At 46.7% G+C, this 15,086-nt stretch overlaps 1 protein-coding gene across 1 annotated transcript in view; it reads left to right on the forward strand.

The window, feature by feature from the left end:
- Nucleotides 1–6,483: 6,483 nt before the first annotated feature.
- Nucleotides 6,484–15,086, forward strand: part of LOC117369962 (nardilysin-like) — a 31,520-nt gene continuing 22,917 nt past the window's right edge. The window contains exons 1-3 of the mRNA XM_055221222.1: nucleotides 6,484–6,617; nucleotides 6,960–7,116; nucleotides 13,745–13,826. Of these exons, the coding sequence (XP_055077197.1) occupies nucleotides 6,487–6,617; nucleotides 6,960–7,116; nucleotides 13,745–13,826 (370 nt within the window). The 5' untranslated portion in view covers nucleotides 6,484–6,486. The remainder of the gene's footprint in view (nucleotides 6,618–6,959; nucleotides 7,117–13,744; nucleotides 13,827–15,086) is intronic.

A 15,086-nucleotide genomic window follows, 5' to 3' on the forward strand; every position in this document is an offset into this window, starting at 1 on the left:
ACTTCTGCCAAAAACAGACGCGTCCTTCAGAATAAAACTCCACAGACGCGTCCTTCAAAATAAAACTCCACAGGCGCGCCCTTCAAAATAAAACTCCACAGATGCGCCCTTCAGAATAAAACTCCACAGACGCGTCCTTCAGAATAAAACTCCACAGACGCGCCCTTCAAAATAAAACTCCACAGACACGTCCTTTAGAATAAAACTCCACAGACGCGTCCTTCAAAATAAAACTCCACAGGCGCGCCCTTCAAAATAAAACTCCACAGACGCGTCCTTCAAAATAAAACTCCACAGACGCGTCCTTCAAAATAAAACTCCACAGACACGTCCTTCAAAATAAAACTCCACAGACACGTCCTTCAAAATAAAACTCCACAGACACGTCCTTCAGAATAAAACTCCACAGACGCGTCCTTCAAAATAAAACTCCACAGACACGTCCTTCAGAATAAAACTCCACAGACGCGCCCTTCAGAATAAAACTCCACAGACGCGCCCTTCAGAATAAAACTCCTTCAGAATTTAAAGCTCCTACATGACGTGAGCTTTAAGTTCTAACGTTGTTCCCTCCTCAAAAACAGACCTGGAGTTGCGTTCCACCTTGTGATGTCATCAAGTGGTGTTTTTCACGTTAACTCCTCCTTTTACCTTTAGTTCAGTCGAGATAAGAGACAACTCCAGGACTGAAATGATCCAGATGATTCTAGTGAAGGTGGAGTTTAAAAACATAGAGGAGCACTTCCTGTATCACCACATGATGACATCACAAGGTGGAACAGAGCGTTTAAATCTTCAGGGTTTGTGTGTTAAACGTGTGAATGAAACAAAACACAACTCCAGGAACAACGTGAGGACCTTTATGGTGGAATCAAAGACCCTGAAACACAAACTCGGGTCTGTTTTTCCGTCAGATCTTGAAGTGCTGCCCCCGTCTGGACGCACAGGGTAACGCGCAGACGACACGATGGACCGAGCCTTCGACAAAGCGCACGAGTCTGATCTTTTCTCACGTTTACGAGGTGTTTATTCCCCGTTTGAGCTCAGCACTGCCGCCGCCGCCGCCGTTTAGACAAATATGAAAATGAAATGTATAAAAAAGCCCCGCCCCCTCCACAAGAGCCGCTTTAAAACTGTGGCCCTGACCAATCCCCATCCTCCCTCGGGTCACATGACTCTGACCAATCCCCCGCCTCCCTCGGGTCACATGACTCTGACCAATCCCCATCCTCCCTCGGGTCACATGACTCTGACCAATCCCCTTCCTCCCTCGGGTCACATGGTGTTGTCTTTGGTTTCGTGCGATTGTTGCGTACTTTTCGGTCGTCGTGGTGAGGGTTGTTGTGTCGTGTGCAGTGGTTTTTATAAAGATTTGGGACGTGTGCAGATTTTCACCGCTGTTTCTGAGTTTATTCTTTTGTTTTTCTGACGGTTTGGAGCACACGGCTCCATCTAGTGGTTAGTTTTAAAGACGACGTATTATTCTGTCCACTGTCCCCCATAAAATACAAGATACAAAACTGTGCACTATGACTTCACAAACCTGGTGTGATGTGCAGGAGTTTCATTAGTGCGATGCAGCTGAGTGTGATAGAGCTCAGAAGGGGAGGGGCTTAGCACAGAGAGTAAAGGGAGGAGAGACTCAGAGCGACAGAAACAAACAAAATACAATAAAAAGAATCTATATGTTACAGTATGTGACAGTTAATGCCCCACAGGAGTAAACACCTCCTCTTTAATACTCCACAGGAGTAAACACCTCCTCTTTAATACCCCACAGGAGTAAACACCTCCTCTTTAATGCCCCATAGGAGTAAACACCTCCTCTTTAATGCCCCACAGGAGTAAACACCTCCTCTTTAACGCCCCACAGGAGTAAACACCTCCTCTTTAACGCCCCACAGGAGTAAACACCTCCTCTTTAACGCCCCACAGGAGTAAACACCTCCTCTTTAACGCCCCACAGGAGTAAACACCTCCTCTTTAACGCCCCACAGGAGTAAACACCTCCTCTTTAACGCCCCACAGGAGTAAACACCTCCTCTTTAACGCCCCACAGGAGTAAACACCTCCTCTTTAACGCCCCACAGGAGTAAACACCTCCTCTTTAACGCCCCACAGGAGTAAACACCTCCTCTTTAACGCCCCACAGGAGTAAACACCTCCTCTTTAACGCCCCACAGGAGTAAACACCTCCTCTTTAATGCCCCACAGGAGTAAACACCTCCTCTTTAACGCCCCACAGGAGTAAACACCTCCTCTTTAACGCCCCACAGGAGTAAACACCTCCTCTTTAACGCCCCACAGGAGTAAACACCTCCTCTTTAACGCCCCACAGGAGTAAACACCTCCTCTTTAATAAGCTGAACCAGATCATTCAATGTGAAATCATCTTCATCAGTTTGATAATAAGTCTTTGGAATGTTTCTTTCTGAATGTTTTATGCCAGATGCCCTTCCTTTCTGAAGCGTAGACCCAGCTCCTCCAAACCGCCTCCACGTTTGTCCTTTTGTTCAGACTCAGAAACAGACGCGAAAACTGAGAAAACCCAGTGATTTGTGCATTTACGATGAATATTTGCAAATATATTCTGAGCTAGCTAAAACCGCGTCTCTGATGTGACTTTAGCTAGCTAAAACCGCGTCTCTGATGTGCCTTTAGCTAGCTAAAACCGCGTCTCTGATGTGACTTTAGCTAGCTAAAACCGCGTCTCTGATGTGACTTTAGCTAGCTAAAACCGCGTCTCCGATACGTCCTCTGCTAGCTACAGCTGCATCTCTGATTGATGCGTCCTGTGCTAGCTAAAGCCACGTCTCTGCTGCGTGCTGTGCTAGCTAAAGCCACGTCTCTGATGCGTGCTGTGCTAGCTAAAGCCGCGTCTCTGATGCGTGCTGTGCTAGCTAAAGCCGCGTCTCTGATGCGTGCTGTGCTAGCGTGCTGTGCTAGCTAAAGCGCGTCTCTGATGCGTGCTGTGCTAGCTAAAGCCGCGTCTCTGATGCGCGCTGTGCTAGCGTGCTGTGCTAGCTAAAGCCGCGTCTCTGATGCGTCCTGAACATTATTTTCTCAGTGACTTGTAAAAATAGAGGTAGACGTGTCATTTATTTTTATGCCGTTGTAAAAGCAGATTATGATTCTTCATGTAGAGTTTTTCTGTAAATCGTCGTCTCCTAAAAACAGGAGCAAAAGCACAAAGTGATTGTACAAATATTGTGAATGTTTGTATATTATAGATGCAATTTAGTAAGAAATAAAACACTTTAAACTGTTCACTGACCTGTTTTTTGTATTTTAACGTATTTTGAAGACTATGTTCCGTGGAGATACTTTACAGCTGACGTCACTTCCCTGGGGGTTTGACGCTAACTGGAGGCACTGGAGGTCTGAGTCTCAGCTCCGCCCACTTCCAAGTCCGCTCTGGCTCCGGAAGTACAGTTTCCATTTATTTTTCACATAGACTTTTCCAAAAATTCAAATATTAAGAGTTCAAAGGCTTCGCAGAGGCTAACTAGCTACGCGCTAACTAGCTACATGCTAACTCATATCCATAACATGGTTGTTTTAAGTCCAAAAAGAGCGGGAACGGGGAAAGCCAGGACCGGAAAAAGGACAGGATCAGGAACGAGACCAGGGAGGACCGAGCAGGGGTAGTCCAGAGAGCGGGAGCCAGGGCCAGAGGCGGGAAGCAAGCCGGAGGGAGACCAAGACAGGACAGGAGGCGAGGACAAGGGGTGGACTGTACCGGAGGTGGAGCACAGGGTCAGGAGCAGGAACGAGCGGGAACGGGAATCTGGGAAGTAGCAAAATCCAATAAGAGACGAGCAGGCAACAAAACACAAAACTGAGCTGGAGCATCACGTTTGACACACGGACGATCTGGCTCCGAGTGTCTTCTGCCGAGCCCTCATATACTCGGCAGCAGGTGGAGGTAATTGTCTTGATGCGCTCCAGGTGCGCGTGGGAGGAGCCAGGAACTCCGCCCAGCTCCGGATTCAGACAGGTGAGGGAGGGGGAGAGCACACAGCGAGCACGACATTATCTTAACACAATCTGACCATAAAGAAGTACAACAGGTGATTTGTGCTGTAAACAAGCCCCTCTCAAATCACATGACAGTCACAAGCTAGTTAGCATTAGCATTAGCATTAGCCCACAGTTCAGTGAGTCACGTGCCTGAGGTGAGGGGGAGTTGTTTTACTGCAGATTTGTCATGATCCTGTGTTATCTGTCCCCCTGTGCTCTCCCCCTCCCTCACCTGTCTCACCTGTCTGAGCCTGGAGCTGGGCGGAGTTCCTGGCTCCTCCCGCACGCACCTGGAGCGCATCAAGACAATTACCTCCACCTGCTGCGGAGCATAAGTGGAGCCAGGACCAGACACTCGGTGCCAGATCGTCTGTGTATCTACATCCTGTTCGGTGCCGGAGCCTACGCGTGTCTTCATCCTGTTTGTTGGACCGACCGTGCTCCGACCCGGCTCCAACCCGGCTCCGTCCCGGCTCTGTCCCTTCTCCGTCCCTTCTCCGACCCGGCTCCGACCCGGCTCCGACCCGGCTCCGACCCGGCTCCGACCCTGCTTCGTCCCGGCTCCGTCCCGGCTCCGTCCCCACTCTGACCCCGCTCCGTCCCGGCTCCGACCCCGCTCCGACCCCGCTCCGTCCCGGCTCCGTCCCGGCTCCGTCCCGGCTCCGACCCGGCTCCGACCCGGCTCCGTCCCGGCTCCGTCCCGGCTCCGACCCGGCTCCGTCCCGGCTCCGTCCCTGCTCCGACCCGGCTCCGTCCCGGCTCCGTCCCGGCTCCGTCCCTGCTCCGTCCCTTCTCCGTCCCTGCTCCATCCCCGCTCCGACCCTGCTCCGACCCGGCTCCGTCCCGGCTCCGACCCTGCTCCGACCCGGCTCCGTCCCGGCTCCGTCCCTGCTCCGACCCGGCTCCGTCCCGGCTCCGTCCCGGCTCCGTCCCTGCTCCGTCCCTTCTCCGTCCCTGCTCCATCCCCGCTCCGACCCTGCTCCGACCCGGCTCCGTCCCGGCTCCGACCCTGCTCCGACCCGGCTCCGTCCCGGCTCCGACCCTGCTCCCCAGCCCTGGTACTGTCTTGTCTTATCTCTGCGCTCCACGTTCCGCTCCTGGACCCTGGCCCTCACCTCCTGCTCTCCACCAAATCATCCCTCGTTTCTGTAATATTATTTCACAAACTGTAAATAAACCTCATAAATCTGCCCCGAGTCTCTCCACGGTCCGCTCCTGCACCTGACGATACAAGATAAGAAGAAGCTGAGGAGGATTGAAGCTTGTTCTTAAAAATGTTGAGTCCTGAACATAACAAATCTTACAGTCAAAGTAACAAATACTCTGAGTACTTTTACTGTACACATAACATACAGTTTTGGCAGCAGTACTTGTATTTGTTGAATATATTTTTAGCCATGTAACTGTACTACTTGAGTACACGTGTGCAGTACTCTTTTCGTTTCTTGTGAACTTGTTTTGTAAAAAATTAAATTAAAACTTGTATCAGTTTATCAGGACCTGCAGAGCTTGAAGGTCAGATATTCTCAAGAGGGTATAAAGTACAGTTTTTATTTTTATTTTTTATTTAGAAAACATCATTATTATATTTCTGAATCCACACTCACTGCAGTTAATTGAATAATATTTTAGTTTATGTATTTTTATTTCACAAAAGCCCACGTGGTTTGTGAATAAACGGCCGCTGTTTCTTTAAAAGTCACGTCCTCTTCTGTAAGTCCCACACTTTCAGCCAATCACAGCTCGTTATTCTTGACTGACGCGCGCTGTGTCCAATCAGACGCTTTGTTTTGGTCTCTCTCTTTAAACTGAACAAAACCTCCGCTAAACTCCACAAACCGGAGACTTTTCGGCGGAAAAACGAGATTAAACCCCGAAGTGAAGCGTTTTGTCCGCGCCCCGAGACCCGCAGCTTCCCCCGGAGCTTCCCCCGGGGCTCACAGACTCTCCTCCCCGACTTTGGAGCAGGTTTTTCGGCCGCGGTTTTGAGTTTTGTGCGTTTGACAGCTCAGGTTCAGGTAACGGTTAAACTCATTAACAGCTCAACTGTGCTCGTTTACGTCTCTAAAGCGTCAATAAAACACATTTATCTCATCTAAAGCGTCAATAAAACACATTTATCTCATCTAAAGCGTCAATAAAACACATTTATCTCATCTAAAGCGTCAATAAAACACATTTATCTCATCTAAAGTGTCGTTAAAACACATTTATCTCATCTAAAGCGTCAATAAAACACATTTATCTCATCTAAAGTGTCGTTAAAACACATTTATCTCATCTAAAGCGTCAATAAAACACATTTATCTCACCTAAAGTGTCGTTAAAACACATTTATTTCATCTACGACATGATTTATCTTTTGTTCTCAGAGATATTTCATTTAGTCTAGGTTTAAACTTTAAACGGGATTAAAGTTTCCTCTTATTGAGTCTAATCTCACGTTAATCCTCCAGTGACCACGTGATGCACCACAGCGGAGAGCCTCCCCCTCCCCAGACACCTCCTCCTCCTGACCAGAGACCAGACCAGAGACCAGACCAGGACCAGGGAGATCCAGACATCCTCAAGTCCCCCAACGACCCAAAGAAATACAGGTTTGTCCATCAGTCAGAGAAAGTTTAGTCCTTGTTCAGGCCATGGTCAAATCACAATGAAATCAGGACAAAATCAGGTCGAAATCAGGACGAAATCAGGACAAAATCAGGACAAAATCAGGTCGAAATCAGGACGAAATCAGGACAAAATCAGGACAAAATCGGGAACAAAATCAGGACTCACAGCCAAAGTGGGTCTAAACCAGGTCTAAACCAGGACTAAACCAGGACTAAACCAGGACTAAACCAGGTCTAAACCAGGACTAAACCAGGACTAAACCAGGTCTAAACCAGGACTAAACCAGGACTAAACTAATCAAATCTCTCTCTCTTCTTCCTCAGATACATCGAGCTGTCGAACGGCCTCAGAGTTTTACTGATTTCCGACTGCAGCTTCAGCTCCTTTGGACCAGAGGGAAAACCTGAGGAAGCGTCTGGGGAGGGGGAGGAGTCTGGGGAGAATGAAGACTCACAGCCAAAAAAGAGCTCGGTCAGACAGGTGAGTTTTATAAGGTCAAAGAAGAGAAGCTTTATGTGTCAGTGTCGCAACAGCAAAGTAAAACACAGCAGCAGAGTAAGAATAAAATATATAAAAGTCACACACATTATTCATGTTCTGTTCTGCAAAATCCACTTTTCTCCCACTGTCCCCTCCACAAAAACACGTCTGAAGAGGTTTTAGATGTCGTCCATGCATGTTTCAGTGTTTTACAGATCTCTCTTGGGTCGTTTTTCAATTCAATTCAATTCATTTATTTTTGTAACGCCCAAAATCACAACAACAGTTGTCTCAAAGGGCGTTCATGTTTTGGTTGATGGGGGAAACCGGAGTACCCGGAGGAAACCCATCCAGACACGGGGAGAAACATGAAAAACTCCACACAGAAAGGCCTGGGCGACCCGGGGATCAAACCAACCTTCTTGCTGTGAGACATGAGTGATGGCACTCAGTCACCGTGCCGCCAAGACACAAAAAACAAAACAACAGGAAGAATCAGACACAACAAGAAAAATCAGACACAACAGGAAAAATCAGACACAACAGGAAAAATCAGACACAACAGGAAAAATCAGACAACATAAGAAATCGGCCAGGAGACCAGACGAGGAGGAGGAGAGCCGGGCGAGGAGGAGGAGAGCCAGGCAAGGAGGAGGTCCAACTGTCATCGGGGCATCTGAAAGAGATACACTCCACAGGGGGAGTGGGACAGGGGACAACATGTGAATAGCATTGCTGATGAGAAAATAGGGCAAAGTAGAGGATAGTGCTCAGGTTGCCATACTTCCCCCAGCTAGTTACTCCTACTGCAGCTTATCTTATCCCAGGTTTTAATAACCCTAACTCCCTCACTATGTAACCTGGTCTATACCGAAGAGGAAGGTTTTAAGCCTGGTCTTAAATACAGAGACTGTGGGGGCCTGTTTAACATCAGCAGGGAGTTGGTTCCATAGCACAGGAGCTTGGTAACTGAATGCTCTCCCTCCCACTGTACTTTTGGACACTCTAGGAACCACTAATAGTCCTGCATTCTGAGAGCGGAGTGCTCTGTTTGGCTGGTACGGGACAATAGCATCTTGCAGATAGGATGGGGCCGTACCGTTTAGGGCTTTGTATGTCAGGAGGACGACTTTGAATTTGATTCTAAGCTCGACAGGAAGCCAGTGCAGATATTTTAGTACAGGACTGATGTGGTCTCTTCTTTTAGTTCCTGTTAGGACTCTGGCCGCTGCATTTTGGACCAACTGGAGGCTCCTTATAGTACTTTATAGTACTTTATAGTACTTTATAGTACTTTATAGTACTTTATAGTACTTTATAGTACTTTATAGTACTTTATAGTACTTTATAGTACTTTTGGGGCAGGCGGCAAGCAGGGAATTACAGTAATCAAGTCTGGAAGTAACAAATGCATGGATGAGTTTTTCAGCATCGTTTTTAGGTAAAATATTTCTAATTTTAGTTATATTTCGCAGGTGAAAGTATGCGGTTTTACAAGCTAGGTTTATATGGGCTGTGAATGAGAGATTTTGATCAAATAGGACTCCAAGATTTTTTACAGTAGGGCTAGAAGCTATATTCACATTGTCGAGTGAGAATATCTGGTCTGACAGAGAATCTCTTTGACCTTTGGGACCAACGACAATGACCTCTGTTTTTTCAGGATTTAAGAGCAGGTAATTCAAGGTCATCCAGGTTTTGATGTCCTTCACACAGGCACTGAGTTTATCTATTTGATCAGTCTGATTTGGTTTCATTGATAAGTACAGCTGAGTGTCATCAGCGTAGCAGTGAAAATTAATGCCATGTTTTCTGATAATGTTCCCCAATGGCAACATATACAGAGTAAATAGGATTGGACCAAGCACAGATCCTTGTGGAACACCACAGGCTACTTTAGAACAGGGAGAGGTGCTCTGGTTTATACTAACAAACTGGTACCTATCTGATAGATAGGATTTAAACCATTTGAGGGCGGTCCCTCTGATTCCAATGTCACATTCTAACCTCTGCAGTAGAATGTTGTGATCAATGGTGTCAAACGCTGCACTGAGGTCCAGTAGGACCAGGACTGAAGCCAGCCCGTTATCAGCAGCTAGTAGTAAATCATTTGTTACTTTAAGCAGTGCAGTCTCTGTGCTGTGGTGAGCTCTGAATCCAGATTGAAATTTTTCAAATATATTATTGTCCTGCAGGTGGCGGCAGAGCTGTTTCACCACAACTCGTTCTAGAATTTTTGAGAGGAAGGGAAGATTAGAGATAGGTCTATAGTTGACTAATTCATCAGGATTTAGGTTAGGTTTTTTCAAAAGGGGTTTAATCACAGCATACTTAAAGGACTGAGGAACGTAGCCATTTTCTAACGACATATTTAATATGTTATGGATGGAATCTATTATTAGGGGGAGGGCTTCTTTGAGGAATCTGATTGGAATAGGGTCGAGCAAACAGGTTGATGGTTTTGACGACATGATGACTGAGGTAATCTCCACCTCATCAACAGGAGTAAATTTATCTAATATTATTAGAGGGTCCATATGGGATATTGGCACAGACTGGATTTGCTCAGAGCTGATTTTTGGAGTAGCTTTGTTAATTTTGTCTCTAATGGTTGTGATTTTGTAATCAAAGAAGTGAAGAAAGTCATCACAACTAATGTTCGAGGGGATAAGAGACTCATTAGCAGTGTGGGAGTTTGTCAGCCTGGCTACAGTGCTGAACAAAAATCTGGGGTTATTTTTGTTTACTTCTATTAGATTTGAATAGTATCTAGTTCGGGCTTTCCGCAGAGCGGCCTTATAAGTGAGCAGGCAGAGCTTCCATGCCTTCAGAGACTGCTCAGAGCGCGAGCGGCGCCAAAGCTTCTCTGTGCGTCTTACATGTTGTTTGAGTGTCCTGAGCTGTAACGTGTACCATGGAGCCGGAGGTCTTGGTTTAATGCTTTTCTGTTTTAGCGGAGCTACAACATCGAGAGCAGATTTTAAGGTAAGCATTGTTCTGTCAACCAATTGATCAGTGACAATTGGATTAAAATTATTGCCATTGTCACATGACATATCTTTCAGTAATGGCTCAATAATTTCTTTAAACTCTGTAACCGATTTATCTGATAATGTTCTTTTCATTATAGTTTTTTTCTGTGGGGCTGGATAGTCTTTTAGTATAAATTGAAAGGTAATTAAGAAATGGTCAGAGAGTATAGGGTTTTGAGGAAGGACAATTAGATCATTAATCTCAATACCATAGGTTAGAACGAGATCTAGAGTGTGATTGTGACAGTGAGTCGGCTTATTCACACTCTGGGTGAAACCGATCCCATCCAGGAGTGCACCAAAAGCATTACTGAGGCAATCACTGCCGTTATCTACATGAATGTTGAAATCTCCAACTATAACAATCCTTTCCCAGTTCAAGACTAAACTTGAGATGAAATCAGAAAACTCTGTCAGGAAGTCGGCATATGGACCAGGAGGTCGATAAATTATTATAAATATAACAGCTTTTTGGTTTTTCCAATTGGGGCACGTAATGGAGAGTGCGAGGCTTTCAAAGGAGAGGTAAGTATAGTTGGGTTTGGGGCTGAGAATTAGACTAGAATGAGAGATGACGGCCACACCACCACCTCGACCTGTGCTCCGGGCACTCTGAAAGTTCATGTGACTTGATGGTGTAGATTCACTTAGTCTAACATAATCATTTTCCTGAAGCCATGTTTCAGTTAGGGCTAACAGATCAATATTAAGGTCGCCAATTAGTTCATTTATTAAAAGAGATTTGGAGGAAAGAGACCTGATGTTTAGCAGTCCACATTTTACACACTTATCATTTTGTTTATTTGCGGCACATTTATTTATTTTTGTTAAGTTATGAGATCTGACAGCTTCCTTGTCAGAGTTTAGGGGTGTTTTATTTGTGCTTTTTGTACGTGGGGCACGTGGGGCACACACAGTCTCTGTCTGTTTGGAGCTGTTCCCTCTGACTGAGTTGTGCTTCACTGGTCTAAACTGCTCCCTAACGTCACTATCACTGTCACTGTGCTTCCCTGAGCTATTCTGCGTGCTAGTCTTACCTGGTCAATCTAGACTAGCAATCATATTCTGAGCTAACAGGGCGGAGCCAGCCTGCGTGGGATGGATGCCGTCTCTACGTATAAGCCTAGGCTTCCCCTCAAATGCCCTCCAATTATCTATGAAGACGACACCATTCTGCGGGCACCAATTGGTCAACCACTGGTTGACTGCTGAAAAGCGGCTGTACATTTCACAATTGGTGTAGGTTGGGAGGGGGCCAGAGAAGTACACGGACTCCGACATCGACTTAGCCAATTGACAGACTGCAGCTATCTGTAACTTAACCACCTCTGACTGACCGCGCCGAGTATCGTTACCCCCCGCGTGTATAACGATCCGGCGGTACCTATTCTTACTTTTCTTTAAAAGCCTAAGATTCCCCTCGATGTCACCCAGTCTGGCTCCAGGGTAACACCGCGTGGAAGCTGCAGGCAGTTCCACGTCCCTGACTATGGAGCTCCCTATGACTAAAGTGTCCCGGGTCCAGTTCAGGGGAGCAAACCTGTTCTGGACGGGGAGCTCTCTACTCTCAACCCTGTGTCCCTGGTCTGCTACAGTCCTATTCTCAGCCCTGTGTCCCTGGCCTGTCCTACACTTTCTTCTAACTGTCACAAACCTGTCCTGGTCTGATCCCGGCTGCACGGGTTGCGCTGGGGGGCTAGTCTCACTAGTTACGCTAAAGCTACTGCGGTCCGCGGTCCCTACTGCTGCTACCTGACTGTAACTCGGGGTCAGAGCCTCCAATGAGCGGATCCGCGTTTCTAACTCTGAGACCCTGGCCTGCAGGACTGCCACTACACTACACTTAACGCAACTGTCCCTATCATCATCAAATAAGCCAGGGTCATCACTCCACATATGGCAACCAGGGCAGGGAAAAGCGAGAGAAGAGGGGGAAGGTTTAGCCATGATGCTAGTCGGCTAGGCTAGTTCAGGCTGAACCGAGAGATAGAGGGGATTAATCCACGAAGTGCGGAGCAATAGATGCTGAATGAAACTTCGGTGGTTTAGCGAAGTATTCAGGCACTAGTGTAGATGTTAGAAACTGCTTTTTAAAATTGTAAAGATTCGTGGATTAACAATTTCAGGAGAGAGACGCTAGATACGCTAGATATACAACTCGCAAAACAGAATGCACTCACCCGGAAATGACGTCAGCCAAGAGCTCCGTGATCCAGTAAGTTGGTTTTGACCCCTCCTTACAGTCTGTACGAGGCTATGATCTGCAGTCACGTGAAACTTAGAAAATATTTTAAATTGCAGACATTTTCTAACTGGACGTTTCCTCTCGTTGAGCCTCTGAAGTATTTGGAGTGATTCATGTTTAATCTTTAATCGACTATTTTCAAGACGGCATTTTATCAATCTGGCCCCGTTTAACCACCACCGTGACACGCCCACAGTGACACGCCCTCAGTGACACGCCCACAGTGACACGCCCTCAGTGACACGCCCTCAGTGACACGCCCACAGTGACACGCCCACAGTGACACGCCCACAGTGACACGCCCTCAGTGACACGCCCACTGTGACACGCCCACAGTGACACGCCCTCAGTGACGCGCCCTCAGTTTTTTTTTAGATGAATATTGTGATTTAAAATGTGTAAATTTTAACAGAATGAGAACCATAGAGACACAAGCTCTGTAGGACTGTTTAATACTTTTAATACTTTAATACGTGAATATATCTGTGTAAAACCTCAGTCGTCCAGGTCTGATCCATAGCAAAAGACAAAGTGTGACAGGTGCAGGTGTGACAGGTGCAGGTGTGGCAGGTGTGACAGGTGCAGGTGTGGCAGGTGTGACAGGTGCAGCTGTTGACAGGGCCCAGGCTGCTGCTGGGACAGGCTGAGGAAAGTCTTAGTCCAGATTTGGAGCTGCTTCAGGAGCCTGAGGGACAGAGTGAGGTCATCCTGCTCACACACCACGAGAGAAGACGACGCCACGGTGAGTGCAGGGAGGGCATCTGAGACAAAGAACACAGCAGGGAGGGCATCTGAGACAAAGAACACAGCAGGGAGGGCATCTGAGACAAAGAACACAGCAGGGAGGGCATCTGAGACAAAGAACACAGCAAGGAGTTCCAGGACTAGACCAGGACTTGACCAGGACCAGGCCTGTTGTGTTTCATGTTTGTTGTGTTTCAGGCCTGTTGTGTTTCATGTTTGTTGTGTTTCAGGCCTGTTGTGTTTCATGTTTGTTGTGTTTCAGGCCTGTTGTGTTTCAGGTCTGTTGTGTTTCATGTCTGTTGTGTTTCAGGCCTGTTGTGTTTCAGGCCTGTTGTGTTTCAGGCCTGTCGTGTTTCAGGCCTGTTGTGTTTCAGGTCCGTCGTGTTTCAGGTCTGTTGTGTCTGTTGTGTTTCAGGCCTGTTGTGTTTCAGGCCTGTTGTGTTTCAGGTCTGTTGTGTTTCAGGTCTGTTGTGTTTCAGGTCTGTTGTGTTTCAGGTCTGTTGTGTTTCAGGCCTGTTGTGTTTCAGGTCTGTTGTGTTTCAGGTCTGTTGTGTTTCAGGGCTGTTGTGTTTCAGGCCTGTTGTGTTTCAGGTCTGTTGTGTTTCAGGCTGCTGCTGCCCTGTGTGTGGCTGTGGGGAGCTTCAGTGACCCTGATGCCCTTCCTGGATTGGCTCACTTCCTGGAGCACAGTGAGTCAGACCTGTTCAGCTCAAACTTTATTTTCTCCTTTTCTGTTGCTGCTTCAGAGAGCGCCCCCTGCTGTTCAGTCAGATTCTGATCTACAAACTCCACACTCATGTTTCATAGTTCCATCGACAGAAATGAACTTTTCCTGAACAGTGGGGCAAAAAAGTTTGTATTCAGCCCCAAGTTCTGCCACTTAAAAAGACGAGAGACGCCTGTAATTTTCATCACAGTTTCACTTCAACTATGAGACAGAACGAAAGAAACGAGGAAATCACACTGAAGGATTTTTAATAAATTAATTGGTAAATTCTTTGGTAAAATATGAATGACCTGCAGAGAGCTGGGACCAAAGTAACAAAGGGACCATCAGTAACACACTACACCACCAGGGACTCAAATCCTGCAGTGCCAGACGTGTCCCCTGATTAAGACAGGACATGTCCAGGCCTGTCTGAAGTTTGACAGAAGCATTTGGATGATCCAGAAGAGGATTGGGACAATGTCACATGGTCAGATCAAACCAAAATACAACAGTTTGGTGAAAACTCAACTTGTCGCGTTTGGAGGAGAAAGAATGCTGAGATGCATCCAGAGAACACCAGACCTACTGTGAATCATGGGGGTGGAAACATCATGCTCTGGGGCTGTTTTTCTGCAAAAGGACCAGGACGACTGATCCGTGTAAATGAAAGAATGAACGGGGCCATGTATCATGAGTGAAAACCTCCTTCCATCAGCGACGGCACTGAAGATGAAACGTGTCTGGGTCTTTCAGTGTGACAATGATCCAAACACATCGCCCGGACAACGAAGGAGTGGCTTCATAAGAAGCATTTCAAGGTCCTGGAGTGGCCCAGTCTCCAGATCTCAACCTCATAGAAAATCTGTGGAGGGAGTTGAAAGTCCATGTTGTCCCAAAACATCACTGCTCTAGAGGAGATCTGCAGGAGGAACGGACCAAACTACAGCAACAGAGAAAACCTCTGGAGACAGAAAACGACCTGTCACTGCAACAAAGGGTCAAGAACAAAGTATGAGATGAACTTCTGTTATTGTCCAAATACTTATTTTACTGAAGAATTTACCAATAAATTCTTTAAAAATCCTTCAGTGTGATTTTCTGGATCTTTCATTCTGTCTCATAGTTGAAGTGAAACTGATGAAAATTACAGGCGTCTCTCGTCTTTTAAGTGGCAGAACCTGGACAATTGGTGGATAAATAAATATGTTTTTACCCCATTGTATGTGTGTATAATGTGTGT

This window comes from Periophthalmus magnuspinnatus, chromosome 4 (genome assembly GCF_009829125.3).
Source record: "Periophthalmus magnuspinnatus isolate fPerMag1 chromosome 4, fPerMag1.2.pri, whole genome shotgun sequence".
NCBI lineage: Eukaryota > Metazoa > Chordata > Actinopteri > Gobiiformes > Gobiidae > Periophthalmus > Periophthalmus magnuspinnatus.